Source organism: Myotis daubentonii, chromosome 1, assembly GCF_963259705.1.
Source record: "Myotis daubentonii chromosome 1, mMyoDau2.1, whole genome shotgun sequence".
Taxonomy (NCBI): domain Eukaryota; kingdom Metazoa; phylum Chordata; class Mammalia; order Chiroptera; family Vespertilionidae; genus Myotis; species Myotis daubentonii.
Window position 1 is genome coordinate 101,413,956 of NC_081840.1, and position 19,298 is coordinate 101,433,253.

A 19,298-nucleotide genomic window follows, 5' to 3' on the forward strand; every position below is an offset into this window, starting at 1 on the left:
AGCCCTAGTTGGTTTGGCTCAGTGGATAGAGCGTCAGCCTGTGGACTGAAGGGTCCCAGGTTCGATTCCAGTCAAGGGCATGTACCTTGGCTGCGGGCACATCCCCAGTAGGGGATGTGCAGGAGGCAGCTGATCGGTGTTTCTCCCTAATCGATGTTTCTAACTCTCTATCCCTCTCCCTTCCTCTCTGTAAAAAATCAATAAAATATATTTAAAAAAAATAAAAAATAAAAAAATAAAATATTATCTTTAAATGCTAATCTAGATTTTATCCTATATTCTAGAAGTTTTATAGTTTTGTATTTTACATTTAAATCTGTGATCCATTTTGAGTTAATCTTTGTAACGGATGTAATGTCTGTCTAGATTATTATATTTTTTTGGCATGTAAATTTACAGTTTGTCCAGTCTCATATGTTGAAAAGACTAATCTATTTCCATTAAGACTAACCTTTTTGCCTTTGTTCTTTTGCCAAGGACCAGTTGACTATATTTGTATGAGTTTATTTCTGGGATCTCTACTCAGTTCCATTGATCTATTTGTTTATCCTTTTGCAAATTCTCTGAATTATTGTAGGTTTTCTAGTAAGTCTTAAATTTGGATAGTGTCAGTTATTTTGGTTTATTCTCTAACTAGTGGCTCAGTGCACAAAATTCATGCACAGAGGGATGTCCCTCAGCCCGGCCTGCACCCACTCCAATCTGGGACCCACTGTGGGATTGGGCTTAAACCAGCAGTCAGACATCCCTTTCACAATCCAGGACTGCTGGCTCCTAACTGCTCACCTGCCTGCCTGCCTGATTGCCCCTAACCACTCTGCCTGCCAGCCTGCTTGCCCCCAACTGTCCCCCAACCGGCCTTCTCACTCCCAAATGCCCCCCCTTGCTGGCCTGATCCCCCCAACTTCCCCCCTCACTGTCCTGATTGCCCCCAATGGCACCCCCTGCCATCCTGCTTGCCCCCTACTGCCTTCCCCACCAGCCTGCTTGCCCCCAACTGCCCCCCATGCCACCATGCTTGCCCCAAACTGCCCCTCCTGCTGGCCTGAGCATGCCCAACTGAACCCCATTGCCAGCCTGCTTGGCCCCAATTGCCTCCCCTGATGGCCTTCTTGCCCCCAACTGCCCCCCATGCTGGCCTGCTCATCCCCTAGTGCCCCCCCTTGCTGGCCTGCTTGGCCCCACCTGACACGCCCCTGCTGGCCTGCTCACTCCCAACTGCCCCTCCCACCAGCCTGATTGCCCTAAACTGCCCCCCACCTCCCCGCTGGTCTGCTCACCCCCAACTGCCCTCCTCCACCCCGGCCGCAGTCCTGCTCACCCCCAACTGGCTTCCCCTGCCAGCCTGCTTGCCCCCAACTTCCCCCACTGCCTGCCTGATCACCCCCAACTGCCCTCCCTTCCTGGCCTGATCACCCTTAACCACCTCTGCCTTGGCCCTTCCACTATGACTTTGTCTGAGCAGCAGCCATGGAGCCTGGCTTGGATTCCTGGCTCTCTGGGGCGACCCAGGAAGCCAAGCCTCCTGCCTGCTCTGGCTGGCTCTGTGGTTCTGACTGGTGCTGCCATCTTTGTTGCATCAATTTGCATATTCCCTCCTTATTGGCTGTAGGCACCACCATCTTTATCGCAAAGTGATGGTTAATTTACATGTTACTTTTTTATTAGATCGGATATTGTATTGGCTTATCTTGATCTCTTGCCTTTCCATATTAAGTTTAGAATTTAGGTTGTTGATATCCACAAAATAACTTTCTGGGATTTTGATTGGGATCACATTGAATCTAAAAATCAAATTGGCAGGAACTGGTATCTTAAAATATTGAATTTTCTTATTGCAGTTATTCCCTATATACAAGCAATGAACAAAATAGAATTTGAAACTTTACACACACCATTTGCATCCACACCAAAACCAAATACTAAGATACTAATCTAATTAAATATGTACAAGATGTATATAATGAAAAGTACAACATTCTGATGAAAGAAATTAATGAAGATATAAATAAATGGAGAGACATCTCATGTCAATGAATAGGAAGGAACTGTGGTATGCTTTCATGTTACTTAACATTTTCTTTGCACTTGTAATGTTTTGTTTATATAGCAAAAACAGTGCAGGGACTGTTTTTTGTCATATAATTCTTGTGTTTCAAGATTGAAGAGTCTTGTGTTACTACCCTAAGAGTTCACTGTTATGGATCCTCCTTATCTTGAGTCCCTTTTAAGTAGCATCTTAGGTAACTTTTTGGGTTATTTGATTCAGCTGAAAATATTTAGCAAGGTTGTTATATTTTTCCCATAGAATTTACTGGCTTAGCAGCAGCAACCAAAGCAGTTCTCTAAGCATCCTAAAGTCTTATATACAATTTCAGAAGGAGGTCACACACACTGGACCTCAGTCCACTTTTGTCACTTATAGATGCATAGTTTTGATCATGTTATATAATCACTCTGAGCCTCAATTTATTTATTTGCAAATGGTGATAGTATCTTCCTTTTTTTGGTTTGAGAATTGGGAAACTATAAAGTAGTGTAGTGTCTTGCAAATGGCAACTATTTTTATCTTAAGCATTTTGTTCCTTGAGTACTTAATATGACCCTGCTGTCTCTTCCCTATGCTTGTGTAGTTCTCACACATATAGAAGTGAGTTATATCACCATGGAGGTAAACTTCAGTCATTTATAATATCTTTAAATCTTTTCTTTTTTTTTTTAAACACTAGAAACTATGTATTCAGTACCTAATCGACTGGACACCATGTTGAAAATATTTGAGAAACAGTCAAATATGTTAGAGAGGTAAGCTTTTAAAATAATTTTTTTCAATTATAAAACTGAATACGTAGTTATTTTAGAAAAATTGGAAATAGAAGAAAATAATATTACTATTAAAATTTAGTGTTCTTACATCAATTTTTATGATATGTATAATTTTAAAGCTTAAAATTATAATCACACAGAATGTAAAATTGTATAGTTACAATGTGAAATAGTATATCAGCTCCTCAAAATTTTAAAAATATAATTACTAAATGATTCAGCATTTTCTTTTCTGGGTATATAACCCTCAAATTAAAATTAACATGTTGAAGAGATATTTATACACACATATTAATTGTAGCATTATAACAAGAGCAAAGAAGTGGAAGTAACCCACGTGTGCAATGATGAATGAATGGATAAAGAAAATGAAATATATAAATACAATAGAATATGATTCAATATTTAAAAAGAAGGAAATTCTGACACATGGTACAACCTGAATGAACATTGGGGATATTATGCTAAGTAAAATGAGCCAGTCACATAAAGACAAAAGTTTTATGATTTCATTTATATGAAGTACACTGTGTAGTCAAATTCATAGAGACAGAAAGTAGAGTGGTGGTTGCCAGGGACTGGGGAGAATGGGGGATAGGGACTTGTTGAATGGGTACAGAGTTTCAGATTTTCAAGATGAAAGAGTTCTGGAGATTGTTTGCACAACAATGTGAATATTTTTAACTGTATTATACACTGAAAAATGGTTAATAGACAAATTTTGTGTTATGTATATTTTAAAATTTAGAAAGTAAAAATTACAAACATACAAAATGTCACTTGTATATATATTTTTGACTTATTGATAATTTTTATAAATTCATAATTATTTTTAGGTGAATGTTTTAAAGTTAAACATATTCAGAAAGTTCATATCACTTAGTGTTTTCAAAAATTTTTATTTAGATTCAACATTGAAAAAGTAGGAAGTTTTGCATGATCATATTTTCTAGTTATAAAATCCAGTGATCAACAATTAATAAAGGTTGTCCCAAAATTCACACAAGAAATAATTTTGATAGAAAAAACAGGTTTATAATTAAAAATTATAAATTTTTATTAATTCATAAAGTATACTGTATAAGGGATATGTATGGAATAACATATCAGGTAAATGGCCTCCACGGCTTTGCTGGCACGTACACACTCTTTTGTTATTACCTGAGTAACCGCATTTTAGAAGAAGAATGGTCCAATGATCCCTCCAGCCCAAAATCCGCACCAAACAGTGACACGTTGTGGATGCATTTGTTTCTCAACAATCACTCGTGGATTTTCTGAACCCCAAATGTGACAATTTTGTCAATTAAACAAGCCATCAGGACGAAAATGAGCTTCATCGAAATTCAGCCACATTTATGCAAAACAGTCATGGAAAATTTCAACAAAAGTTTAAAGAAAATGTAATGAAAGTCCAGGGAAGCTGCTAATAATGGAACTAAAGGATGTATGGCTTGTACTCATTAATGGCCAGATTTTTGGTATGTAGGCCCTATTTACCATTTTCCCTTTTTAGAATCCTCCCTATTAGAAGGATAGGGTAAGAACTTGCACAGCTTTGTCAGATGAAAGCTTTAACATGTTCTAGGGACATTATTAAAGAAGGAGGTTAATTTCCATGAATATTCTTTCCATTGGACCATGGTATTAAAAGACATGTATACTATTATTTATTCTAGCTCCTCATATTAAGCTGTTGATGCTAGTTACAGCTGGTTTTATAATTCCTGGGTATAAGAGAAAGCTGTAGAAAGAATAGCTGTAGGGGTTACTTTATAGGAGAGAATTTCCAACTCAAATTGTGTTACTGTCAAAATAAGTTTCATACAATTGTTTGGTTAGAATATCTTTTGTATATTTCGTTGCATGTCAAGAAATATCTTCAAAAGCACTGTGGATGACCAATGGTTCTTTCTGGTGGCTAAGGCTATATTAGTTATACAACTAGTATGCTGAAAAAACACATATTGTGGAATGAAATCACAAAGCTCTTTTTTTTCCTTTGCATTCATTTATATTTGCTAATTTGGGTTAATTTCCCCTTGCTCCTGAATAAAAATTAGGGTATTCTGATTACTCTTAAAGAATAATTCATTTATATCTAAGTCACAAACACTGCTTTAAGTATAAAATTAATATTTCTTGTCAAATATTATAGTCAATATTTTAATTTTTATTCAAAGTTAAGACTTCTCTTCCTCTCCCATCCCAGTATCCCAGTTGGAGCCTGCTGGGACATGTGGTTAGCTTTTAGCTTTTATATTTTTTAAAATATATTTTTATTGATTTCAGAAAGGAAGGGAGGGGAAAAGAGAAATAGAAACATCAATGACATTTCTTCATACCCTCTGCCTCCTACATGCCCCTTACTGGGTATTGAACCTGTAACTCAGGCATGTGCCCTGACCAGGAATTGAACCGTGACCTCCTGGTTCATAGGCTGATACTCAACCATTGAGCCATGCCAGCCAGGCTGGCTTTTCTCTTTTATTGCTTTCTTTCCCATTAAGTAGTTGTGATTTCTGTTCTTCATGTGTTTGGAAAAGGAGAGAAGAAAGGTAGGATATACAAGAAAGGTCTTGATTGTCACTGCCTTCCTTCTCTATAACTAGAGATAACATAAGAATTTTTCTGAATATTCTGTTTAAAGTGCCTTTCTAGGCTTGAGATAAGGTTAACCATATTCATCCCTCCCTTAAGGGTTTGGGTTAGGGCCCAAGACACCTGATAGTTCTTTACAAAGAAATATTCTTTCTAAATCTTCTGTCACAACTCTTTTATATTGTTCATATTGGTGAAAGGTTTTAGCACTCTTTCTTGAATGCCTATTTTTTTTCCAAGTGATAATAGTCATCTGCCTCACCTCATATTTTGATATGTGATGCTGTTAATACAGGATGTGTCAAATGTCTTAGTGTGGTTTTAAACTTTAAAAACTTCAGAACTGTAATAATACAAGTATTATAAACATTGCAATTTGATTATATACATTTGTTTTGCACTTATTTAAATTTTTTTGAATACAAATTAAAAAACATTTTTTTTAGTTAAATTTTTTGCTTGGGTCTGCATTTTCTATATTCAGTCAGAGAGATTGAAACAAAATTTATTGTTCAAAATTCACAAAACTATCTTATATTAAGGAAGTGGAAATAATTAAGCTGTCAGATTTTTTATTTTTTGTAAATCATGGCATTTATATCTCTGAAGTCATTGGTGCTTAAAACTACACTAAAACTTTTAGAACATACTGAATTTATTGAACTTCTACCAGGTGGCTGAGTGCTTAGGTCAAAATCCTAAATCAAATTAGTCTGAGCAAAAGACATTTTATTACTAAGATTATGGGTAGTTCATTGAGCCTAATGATAGCAATATGGCTCGGTATTAGAAACAAGTATAAACCAGAACTTGAACACTATCAAGATACTTTTCAAAACATTTTTATTATTATTTTGTATTAGTTTTAGCTGTACAGCTTGGTGGGTAAACAACTGTATAATTTACAAAGTATTCCCACTGATATTTCTATTACCTTTCTAGCACCACACATAATTATTATAATATTTTTTATGCTATACTTTACAAGCCCATGACTACTTTGTAGCTATCAATTTCTCCTTCTTTAAAAAATAATTTTATTGATTTCAGGGAGGAAGAGAGAGATAGAAACATCAGTGTTGAGAGGGAATCAACACTGGGCCCAATTTCCACTTCTTAATCCCTTTACCTCTTTCATCTGGTCTCCCAATCCCCATCCCCTCTGGCAACTATCAGTCTGCTTATCTGTGAGTCTGTTTCTGTTTTGTTTGTTCATTAATTTTGTTCTTTAGATTCCACATATAAGTGAAATCATATGGTATTTATCTTTCTCTGACTGAATTATTTCACTGACCATAATACCCTTGAGGTCCATGCTGTTGCAAATTGTGAGATTTCAAATATTTTTATGGCCAAGTAATATTCCATTATATATACCACAACTTTTTAAAATGTTTCTTTTAAATATATATATATATATATATATATATATATATATATATATATATATATATATTTTCTTGATTTCAGAGAGGAATGGAGAGAGAGAGAGATAGAAACATCAATGATGACAATCATCAATTGGTTGCCTCCTGCATGCCCCCTGCTGTGGATTGAGCCAGCGACCCTGTGCCCTGATTGGGAATCAAACCTGACCTCCTGGTTTATACATTGACACTCAACCACTGAGCCTCATTGACATCACTACACCACAATTTTTTTTATCCACTCATCTACTAATGGGCTTGCTTCCATATCTTAGCTATTGTAAATAGTGCTGCAATGCACATATGGGGTGAATATATTCTTTCAAATTAGTTTTTTGGGTTTCTAATATGAACTAATAACTGGCTCATAGGAAGGTCTATTTTTATTTTTATTTATTTATATTTTTATTGACTTCAGAGAGGAAGGGAAAGGGAGAGAGAGATAGAAACATCAATATGAGAGCGAATCATGGGTTGCCTCCTGCACGCCCCCCACTGGGGATTGAGCCCACAAACTGAGCATGTGCCCTTGACCGGAATCGGACCTGGGACCCTTCAGTCTGCAGGCCGACTGAGCCAAACCAGCTAGGGCCCCATTTTTATTTTTTTTTAAGAAACTCCATACTGTTTTCCATAGAGGCTGTACCATTCTGTATTCCCATGAACAGTGCACAAGGGTTCCCTTTTCTCTGAATCCATGCCAGCACTTGTTGTTTGTTGATTTATTGATGATAGCCATATGACATGTGTGAGGTGATATCTCATTGTGGTTAATATATGACAAAGGAGGGAAGAATGTACAGTGGGGTAAAGTCAGTCTATTCAATAAATGGTGTTGTAAAATTGTACAGACACATGCAAAAAAAATGAAACTAGACCACTTTCTTATACCATACACAGAAAATTCTCGAAATGGACTAAAGACTTAAATGAAAGACTCAAAACCATAAAATTCCTAGAAGAAAACATAGGCAGTGAAATTTCTGACATATCTCTTAGGAATACTTCTTATGATGTATCTCCTTGGGCAAGAAAAACAAAACAAAAATAAATAAATGGGATTACATCAAATTAAAATGTTTTTGCACAGCAGAGGAAACCATGAACAAAAGGAAAAGACAACCTACTGTATGGAAGAAGATATTTGTCAATGATACATCTGGTAAGGGGTTAATATAAAAAATTCATAAAGACCTCATACTACTACTCAACAACAACAAAAAATCCCAAAATATTCAATTAAAAAATGGGCAGAGGACTTGAATAGATACTTCACCAGAAAGGACATATAGATGGCCAATAGACATATGAAAAGATGCTTACGACCCCCCCTTTTTTTTTCTACTCCACACATGAATGTTATTTTCTCCCATTGCAGACCCTTTCTTTCCATTTTTTTTTTGGTTAATTTATTTTTCCCATAGGTGGGAAGCCATCCTTGATTGCTGACAATTCCTAAGGTTTAATCTTTCAGCTTTAGTCACTGTGAGGGATAGTACTGAATAAGTCTATAAGTGCGAATATCTCTAGTTCAGCTGGAACAGGTACCTATTTTTGGACCAATCAACTCTAGTCAAATTATATTGATTCAGAGGGGTGAAGGAGGGGATTCTCAAAAAAAGGGGTGAGGTCTATTTCTGAAATACTTAGTAATGATCAGAGTAATGGGATGAAAGTCATGTTAATATAGAATAACATAAAGAAAAAAGGATAGTATTTTATTATTATGCATGAATTATACAGTGGCACAATAGGGTAATAATGCTGGTTTTGGGGAGAGCTAATAGACCTATTCATGAGGATCTGGTCAAATTGTTGGTCTAACTGTTGATCTGTAGTGAAAGGGGGAAATGAAAAAATAAGTATATATCCAGGGGACCTTGAAAAGTTCTTACTTTATTTATGGGACAAGTTGGGGTTCCAATTAAAGATTGGATTATAGGATGGTTTGTGAAAGCATCCTATCTAATAATAGACAAACATGGTAATTGACCATACCTTCGCTACGCCTCCCATGGGCTAATCAGCATGATATGCAAATTAACCACCAACAAAGATGACTGCTAATTTGCATACTGCAGGCAGGGCGGGTCAGAGCCATCCAGCATGCCCTGCTGCCATCGGGCTTTCTATTTGCCACCTGGGGCGGTGGGGCGGGACAGGGCCATCCTGCCTGCCCTTCCACCATCCGGGCCTGCTATCTGTGACCTGGGGCGATGAGCATCCTATGTGCTACCTAACCTGGGGTGGCCGGGGGGGGGCGCAGCAGCGTTCGGCTGGCCCGCCCTGGCGTCCCCTGTGCGACCCAACCCAGGGTGGCGGGGCGGGACTGTGTAGCTCCTCTGTCACCCCAGCTTCCTCATCACAGCTCCCTTGGGGGCCAAAGCCTTTAGTTGGACATCCCCCGAGGGCTCCCTTGCTGCCAGAAGGATGTCTGATTGCAAGCTTAGGCCTGATCCCCCGGGGAGTGGGCCTAAGTCGACAGGTGGACATCCTCCAAAGTGTCCTAGAATGCAAATGGGCGCAGGACAGGCTGAGGGACCCCCCCTCACCCCTTGAGTGCACAAATTTTTGTGCACTGGGCCTCTAGTACTACAGAATGCTGAAAGCTGTAGTACAGTGTTGGTGATGAAATTGTCAACATTGGTGAGAACACTGCCTATCTTCAGAATCATGTATAGTCCTGATGGGAAAGCAGGCCTTTTAAGAGATCCATCATGTTATCTCTAAGAACACATAGGGTCAGAAGTGAGGTTAGCAGGCTGTTTTATCTTTCCAATTGTCTTTAGCTCAGCTACATGTGTCATAGGAAGTTATATAAAATGGAGTCATATTTTCTCCAACTAGAGGCCCATTGCATGAAATTTGTGCACTCAGGGGGGTCCTTAAGCCTAGCCTACGCCCTCTCCCAGTCCAGGAGCCCTGAGGGGATGTCTGACTGATGGCTTAGTCCCGCTCCCAATGGAAGCCAGAAGTCGGACATCCTTAGTACTGCTGTGGAGGCGGGAGAGGGTCCCACCACTGCTGCTGCGCTTGCCAGCTGTGAGCCCAGCTTCTGGCTGAGTGGTGCTCCCCCTGAGGGATTGGGCCAAAACTGGCTATCCAACATCCCTCGAGGGGTCCTGGATTGTGAGAGGGCTCAGGCCAGGCCAAGGGACCCCACAGATGCATAATCAGGGTGCGAGAGAGATGCGGGAGGTTGGCCAGCCAGGGAGGGACCATGAGAGGGCTCCATGGCATGTCTGGCTCATCTTGCTCAGTCCTGATCAGCCAGATTCCAGCAGCAAGCTAACCTACCAGTCTAAGTGTCTTCTCCCTGGTGGTCAGTACATGTCATAACGACCAGTCAACCAGTTGACTGCCCCCTGGTGGTCAGTGCATGCCATAGTGACTGGTCAACTGTCTGCCTCCTGGTGGTTAGTGTATGTCATAGCGAGCGGTTGAGTGGCCTTAGCATATCATTAGCATATTATGTTTTGATTGGTTGAATGGCCGACTAGACATTTAGCATATTAGGTTTTTATTATATAAGATGCGGCAAATTTAAAGTCATTGAATGAACTTCAGTGGCCAGCTAGGGCACTGGCAAGGCAAAAACATCCATCTGATCAAAAATATAATGACAGAGTCTTTATACCATTAAAAAAACTAAATTTAATGTTGATTACAGACCTAAATGTAAGAAAACAAAATTATAAATATAGGGAAATGCATTTTATTCTATCAAAATTTGAAACATCTTATTCAAAAAATGAATCAAAGTTTAAAGATAAGCCATGGACTAGGAGAAAATTATTGTGCACATACAAGACAAAGGAATGATAAGAATATATAATTCCATAAAAAGGCAAACAATTCTCAAAAAATAGGCAAAGTATATATAATTTAAGGAAGAGACAAAAATGGCCAGTAAACATTTTAGAAGATGCACAATCAGAATTGTGATCTGGGATATGCAAAACAAAATAGCAAAAATACATTTAATAAAAAGAAAGAAAAAAAATAAAAATGAATCTTGTTGCCTATGTTTTCTTCTAGAATTTTTATGGTTTCATGACTTACATGTAAGTCTTTTATCCATTTGAGTTTATTCTTGTGAATGGTGTAAGTTGGTGGTCTAGATTTATCTTTTTGGTATGTATCTGTCCAATTTTACCAGCATCATTTATTCAGGAGACTGTTTTTACTCCATTATATGCTCTTAGCTCTATTTTCAAATATTAATTGAGCATAATGGTTTGGGTTGATTTCTGGGTCGCTGTTCTGTTCCATTGATCTATATGCCTGTTCTTATGCCAGTACCAGGCTGTTTTGATTACAGTGATTTGTAGTATCCTATCTAATAAAAGAGAAAGATGGTAATTAGTGTATGAACGCTACCCTTCCCATTGGCTAATCAGCAAGATATGCAAATTAACTGCCAGCCAAGATGGCGGCTGGCAGCCAGGTAGCTGATGTGAACAGGGAGGCTTGCTTGCTTCAGTGATGGAGGACTCCAATGTTCCTCGCCTGACTTGCCGGCCTCTCAGCTGCAACTCTAAGCAACTATGTTGCAAATATAGAAGCTAAAAAAACCCCAGAAACCTGCTTTACTCAGCGGAGCTTCAGCCAGCCGCACCGCAACATTGTATCAAATACAGACGGTAAACAAAGGCCAGAAACCTGTTTTCAGCAGCCGAGGCCTCAGAGCTAAAGCTGGCCCAGAATAAAAAAAAAAAAAAAAAAAAAAAAAAAGGAGTGGTTGGGAGCTTCAGTCACCCATCAGCCTGAAAACGGCCCTCAGCCTCTCAGCCAGACTGGCCAGGCACCCCAGTGGGGACTCCCACCCTGATCCAGGACACCCTTTAGGGCAAACCAGCCAGCCCCACCCCTGCACCAGGCCTCTATCTATATAGTAAAAGGGTAATATGCCTACTGGCACCGGGATCAGCAGAGCCACGAGGCCTCCTGGCATCGGGATCAGAGTGACAGGGTGCAGCGCCCTAACCCCCTGATCGGCCCTGCTCTGTGTGTGACAGGGTATAGTGCCCCAACCCCCTGATCGGCCCTGCTCTGTGGGTGATAGAGGGCGGCGTCTCCCCCGCCCCCCCCCCACGGGCCCTGCTCTGTGTGTGATGGGGTAGAGCCATAACCTCCCCATTGGCCCTGCCCTGAATGTGACAGTGGCGGCGTCCCAATCCCCTGATCGGCCCTGCTCTGTGTGTGACGGGGGGCGGTGCCCCAACCCCCTGATCCGCCCTGCTCTGTGCATGACAGGGGGTGGCGCTGCAACTTCCCTATTGACCCTACCTTGAGTGTGACAGGGGGCGGCGCCCCAACTCCCCAATCAGCCCTGCTCTGAGCCCGACCAGGGGCTGCACCTAGGGATTGGGCCTGCCCTCTGCCACCTGGGAGCAGGCCTAAGCCAGCAGGTCGTTATCTCCCGAGGGGTCCCAGACTGCGAGAGGGCACAGGCCGGGACCCCCTCTCCCCCCCCCCCCCCCGAGTGCACAAATTTTTGTGTACCGGGCCTCTAGTAGTTTTATATCTGGTATTGTGATCCCTTCAAGTTTGTTCTTGTTTCTCAAGATTGCTGTGGCTATTTGGGTTATTTTTTGGTCCTATACAACTTTTTAGAATATTTGTTCCAAATCTGTGAAATATGCCGTTGGTATTTTAAGAGGGATTGCATTGAACCTATAGATTGCTTTGGGTAGTATGGACACTTTAATTATGTTAATTCTACCAATCCATGAACACAGTATATTCTTCCACTTGTTTATATCTTCCTCTATTTCTTTTTTCAGTGTCCTGTAGTTTTCCAAGTACAGGTCTTTTATCTCTATTACCTGGGTTAAGTTTATTCATAAGTATCTTAATATTTTTTATTGTAATGGTAAGTAGGATTGTTTTATTCATTTCTCTATCTGAGAATATATTATTGGAGTATAAAAATGCCACAGGCCCTAACCGGTTTGGCTTAGTGGATAGAGCGTCGGCCTGCGACTCAAGGGTCCGAGGTTCGATTCCAGTCAAGGGCATGTACCTTGGTTAGAGGCAAATCCCCAGTAGGAGGTGTGTAGGAGGCAGCTGATCGATGTTTCTCTCTCATTGATGTTTCTAACTCTCTATCCCTCTCCCTTCCTCTCTGTAAAAAATTAATAAAATATATTTTTAAAAATAATAAAAAATGCCACAGATTTCTGGGTGTTAATTTTGTATCCTTCTACATTGCAGAAATCATTATTCAATCTAGTAGTTGTTTAATGGAGTTTTTAGGGTTTTCTATGTACAATATCATGTCATCTCTAAATAATAACAGTTTTACTTCTTTTCAATTTGGATGACTTTTATTTCTTCTTCTTATTTGATCCCTGTGGCTAAGCCTTCCAGTACTATTTTGAATAAGAGTGGTGAAAGCAGACATCCCTGTCTTGTTCCTGTTCTTAGGGGAAACGGTTTTAGTTTTTGCCCATTGAGTATGATTTGATTGTAGAGTTGTCATATTTGGCCTTTATTATGTTTAGGAATGATCCCTCTAATCCCCTTTGCTTAAAGTTTTTTTTATCAAAAATGGGTGTTAGATTTTGTTGAATACTTTTTCTGTGTCTATTGATATGATCATGTGATTTTTGTCTTTCAATTTGTTTATGTCATCTATTGACTTGTGGACATTGTACCAGCCTTGCAGCCTTGAAATAAATCTCACTTGATCATGGTGTATCATCTTTTTAATATATTGCTGGATCCAATTTGCTACATTTTGTTGATGATTTTAGTGTCTATGTTTATTGGGGATATTGGCCTGTAATTCTCTTTTTTGGAAGCATCTTTATTTGGTTTTGGAATTAGGGTAATGCTGGCCTCATAAAAAGAGCTTGAAAGTGTGTTCCTTCCTTGGGATTTTTTGAAATAGTTTGAGCATGATAAGTGTTAGTTCTTCTTTGAATATTTGGTAAAAATCCCCTGTGAAGCCATCTGAACCAGCACTTTTTTTTGCTGGGAGTTTTTTTTTTTTAAATTACTGCTTCAATTTCATCTCTTGTATTAATGTGTTTGCTAATATGTCTCTTCAGTAAAGGGAAACAAAGGGAGAAAATAAACAAATGAGACTACATCAAAATAAAAAGATTCTGCATAGTAAAGGAAACCCTCAACAAAATGCAAAGGGAGCCAACTATATGGGAGAACATATTTGCCAATGATACATTTGATAAGGGGTTAATTTCCAAAATATATAGGGAACTCATACAACTTAACAAAAGGAAGACAAACAATTCAATTAAAAAATAGGCAAAGGACCCAAATAGACACTTCTCCAAAGTATACATAGAGAAGGCCAACGACATATGAAAAATGCTCAAAATCACTAATTATCAGAGATGCAAATTAAAATGACAATGAGGTATCAACTCACATCTGTCAGAATAACTGTCATCAACAAATCAACAAATGACAAGTGCTGGCAAGGATGTAGAGAAAAGGGAACCCTAGTACACTGCTAGTGGGAATGTAGACTGGTGCAGCCACTATGGAAAACAGTATGGAACTTCTACTTGACCCAGTGATCCTACTACTAGGAATATATCCTAAGAAACCTGAAACATCAATCAGAAAGAATGTACTAGTATGCACCCCTATATTCATAGCAGTGCAATTTACAATAGCTAAGATTTGGAAACAGCCCAAGTGCCCATCAGCAGATGAGTGGATAAAAAAGCTGTGGCACATTTATACCATGGAATACTATGCAACAGTAAAAAAGAAGGATCTCTTACACCTTGAGACAGCATGAAGGGATCTGGAGAGGATTATGTTAAGCAAAATAAGCTAGTCAGAGAAAGACAAGTATCACATGATCTCACTCATATGTGGAGTCTAATAAACAAAAAAAAAATCGGATGCACAAGTGCTAGCAAGGGGCTGATTGGGGGCTGGGCCGGCCAGAGGGAGGGGCCACAATTGATTGGTGACTGGCCCCGCCCCCTGGTCAAACTCCTGGTTGAAGGGAAAATTTGCATATTAGGCTTTTATCATATAGAATAAGCATAACCCTTGGAAACAGACAATAGTATGGTGAAGGCCTGGGGCATGTGAGGGGACAGGCTAGTAGGGGGTCAGTGTGGAAAAAAAGGGTATATATCAATATATATATCTATATATACTTTTACCAATAAAGGTAAATTTAAAGAAATGTATCTTGTTGGAGCCATGGCCAAGTGGTTCAGTTGGTTTGGGTGTCATCCTGTACACTAAAATGTTGCAGGTTCTATATTCGGTCAGGGCACATACTTAGTTTGTAGGTTTGATCCCTGGATGGGAACCAACCAATGGATGATGTATCTCTCTCAAACTGGTCTCTCTCTCTTTCTCTCTCTCTCTCTCTCTCTCTATCTCTCTCTCGCTCTCTCTCTCCCCCTCTTTCTCAAATTAATAAACATATCTTTGGATGAGGATGAAATATAATGTATCTTGTTAAGTAAAAAAGAAAGAAAGAAAGAGAGAGAGAGAGAGAGAGAGAGAGAGAGAGAGAGAGAGAGAGAGAGAAAGAAAGAAAGAAAGAAAGAAAGAAAGAAAGAAAGAAAGAAAGAAAGAAAAAGAAAGAACTGGTATTTAAAATAAATGAGTTGATATATGTTTAGCAATATAAATAGATCCCAGAAATTCTGTTTAGTGAAAAAAAAATAAGTTGAGAATATATAGTGATGTCATTTATGTGAAAAAATACAAGGGACATCCAAACCAATAATAAAAATTGTAGAATCTAATAGGTTCATGCAGTATTTACAAATTCATGGAACAGTTCTGGAAAGATATACAGCAATCTAATATCTCCAGAGCAAGGGTGTAATGTCTGGCCCTCAAACTGTATAAGGCCCACAAAATCATGTGGCCTGGCCTTGCCAAGACATTAGGGGTGAGTTAATTAAATGTTTGACCAAATATAGCAGGCTAATTTTGTATGGCCCATGAATGATATTATAAATATCCAAATGGCCCTTGGCAGAAAAAAGTTTTCCCACCCCTCTGGGGAGAGCATTGAATTTTTGGAATGGTAGTCAAAGTATAGTCTAATCATATCTGTTATACTTAAATTATTTTACAAAGATATGTATAAGTATGTCACATAAATAAAACATAAAATTATATATATTTTTAATTTTTTTCAGAACTAGGAATGATAAAATTTTGTTAGAAACTGTAAGTATGCCACTCTCAATTTGAAATTGTACTTTGTCCTTGTTGTTAATGGAGTCTAGAAATTGTCAGAATGTGTTATCTTAAAGATCCAATGATTAATTAGTTTATTCAAAAGATTTCTATACATATGTGAGCTGGAAAGCTTTTTTTATTTTTTTTATTTTATTAGACCTTATTATCTCTCAGAAATACTTCACTTATGAATACTTAACTGTAATATCCTTTAGTTTTCTAAACTTTAATTCATTGTCACTTCTAGTTCCTTTTGACTATTTCTGCCTCAATTACAACTTCCCATTACAGATTAGTACCAATGGTTCATTCTTTTCATGATTTAATGAAGACTTTCTCACTTTAATAATTAAGTACTCAAATAAATTCTCTATATTGATATTTTGCTTTTCATTGTTACTAAAATTATAATATTTGTTTTTAGAAATACAAACAGATGCAAAATGATTTCCAGATGTTATCAGAGAAGAAATTGATGCTGGAAAGTGAACTCGAAAAATTGAGGATTACAGAGGTTAGTTAAATTTTAGTGACTGAAAATGGAATACAGTACCTGAAAAGTCTTATTATATTAAAAAAGGAATAAATATATATTTAAATGTTTTATTATACATTTTCAATATTTATAATTGGTAACATCTGTATTTTAAAACTTAAAAAATGCTGTATTTATATTATTTATGAAAACCAAAAGAATGCTATAAAAAATAGACTAAATTTTAAACATTCTGAAAGACATTTCTAGACCAAATATTTACCTTTATTTAAAATACCAATCAATTAAGGTTTTCAAATACATCTTAAATGCATTTTATTGTATTCTTTGCAATTACATAATGTGTGTCCCAGTTCATTAAACCAAATAGAGAGAATAGAAGTATCCAGCATAAAATTTGTTTCCTAATTTTATCCACTTTGCAATTTTTATAAAGCTTATAAATTTCAAAATGTAGACAACAAAGTCAAATGGACTGGAAGCAAATTTTTACTAACTACTTAAGACCACAGGATGTATGTTTAAACATGAAATCAACATAAATTGAAGGAAAATACTCTTTCTTAACTGTATTAATGGTGGTTACCAAATAATTTTTCCTTACCAGATGAGGAAGCAGAAGTAGTACCAGGAGATTTTCTACTTAATCAGTTAGAGAAGTAGTGATCCTACACAGGTGTCAAATATAAGGTCAGGACTGTCAAACACATCCAATTAGGAATAGTTCAAGTTAGGTATAGTTCCAACTAGAAATAGAAAATAAATAAATTAATTAAATAAAAATAAAGTAGTAAATTATTTTATATATATATGCATATATGCCTAAGTGACTGTTACAACCGAACGACTGGAATGATCAGCTGGTAGCTGTGACGCACACTGACCCAGACCTTGCTGCTGGTGTCCTGATAGCCCCAAATCTGGTTCACCCGCACCCCAGACCCAGACAAGAGAGGGGAGGGAGCCCGATTCCTCACAGAATCGGCCGTTGGTTTGCTTGCTGTGGGGGCCAACCTTCCATGGTCTCTTCCCCCAGCACACTGGCCCCCTGATCAGCTCCGATCGCTGGCCAGGCCGAGGGTGCACGAATTCATGCACTGGGCCTCTATTATTAAATAATTGAGTAGTATGGCCAAATGTAAGCATTTTGCAGCACTTAATCATGCACCATTACATCCACATTTAAAAACAACAACAATACCTTTAGAGTGGGTTTCTGTTCAAGATGGCCGTGTAGGTAAATACTGTGCACACCTTCTCCCACACCTCATCAAAAGTACAAAACAACCATCATTCAGAACTGCCTGAAGTTTAGCTAAACAGAAATCCTTATAACTAAGGATATGCAGAAGAGGCCTCATATTTATTAGTAGGAGGGGTAAATATGTGGAATGGGCTGGTCCCACACTCACATGTGTGGGTTACAAATCAGAAGGGATATCTTGGATGTGGAGGTCCTCCCTGATGAGGAAGGGGTCCCAATGCTGGGAAGAGAAGTCCCCATAAATTCTGGATGTGATAACTAGTGGGGACTGTGGCTGAATGAGACAGGGGGCTGCTTGAGTCCCAGGTGTTCCTCTTAATGTTAGGGCCTGCACATGGACTTACTTGGATTCACTCACTCCGAACTCTAGCACTGCAATAGCAACTTGAAAAGCACCAGGAATATATGGGATGGAACTGAATTGTCTATCAAAAGCTGGAAGGACAGCATTTTCTCAGACAGAAGTGCTGACAGAAACAATTATTCCTTTCCTAAGCCCTCCCCACACAGACTTGGCAGGCAGATGCCATATTTGAATCTTTATCAACCTGCCCTGGCCTGGTGATTCCCTGAGACTCTACCTCACTCAATTTGCAGGCCTACACACAAGCTGATTTTCCATTCAAATGGCCTTTATTGGCTCATAATGTGGACTTTCCTAAAATCTCTCAAGTAACATCTCGCCTTTGGTTGCCTTGGACTGCTTACTAAGCAGCCCTAGGCCCAGCACTAGCTACAACTGGCCTTGGTTTGCAGCTTGGCCTCTTTTGGGCACCTCCAAACCCAGCAAAACTAGCAGCCATCTGCAGATCACTTTGTAGCTCATGCCTAGTGGCCCTGGATAGGGCACAGGTGGTAGCTGACCTTGCCTGTATTTCTCCGGAGGCCCCAGAGCATCACACCTTGTAGAGAGCTTCAGACTTCAACAAAGCACCACCAAACCATTTCCACAAGATCACAGTTAAGGGACAGACTAAATGAGCACCATAGCCCTGCTGAAGCCAGTTCTGCTCTGTGGGGTCAGCCCTTGAACAACAGATTCTCCATGGTAGTTGTGGCCAGTCCTTGCTGCCAATTGGACTGGAGATAGATCCCTCCCATTGATGTACTATTAACAATCAAGGCTTAACCACAACAGAAAGGTGCACATAGACCATACGAGGTGAGGGGGGAGGTGTGCGCCTGGAGTGCCCAGGTCAATGGGGAGGCTGTGCCACTGTGCCCTACAGAAAACCTACTATATTAGGCCACTTTACCAAGACGAGGAGATAAAGCAGCTCTACCTGATACATAGAAACAAACACAGGAGGAAGCCAAATGACTTGATCAAGAAATATATCCCAAATGGGGAAAAACAAAGAACAAAACTCCAGAAAAAGAACAAAACAAAATGGAGACAAGCAATCTATCAGATGCAGAGTTCAAAACACTGGTTATAAGGATACTCAGTTATCTCAGTAAGAACTTCAACAAAGAGATAGAAAACATACCA

General features: G+C 38.9%; 1 protein-coding gene across 1 annotated transcript in view; it reads left to right on the forward strand.

Moving 5' to 3' along the window:
- Positions 1 to 19,298, forward strand: part of LOC132231028 (coiled-coil domain-containing protein 7-like) — a 189,415-nt gene that overhangs the window by 120,198 nt on the left and 49,919 nt on the right. The window contains exons 9-11 of the mRNA XM_059689478.1: positions 2,730 to 2,805; positions 16,004 to 16,034; positions 16,471 to 16,560. Of these exons, the coding sequence (XP_059545461.1) occupies positions 2,730 to 2,805; positions 16,004 to 16,034; positions 16,471 to 16,560 (197 nt within the window). The remainder of the gene's footprint in view (positions 1 to 2,729; positions 2,806 to 16,003; positions 16,035 to 16,470; positions 16,561 to 19,298) is intronic.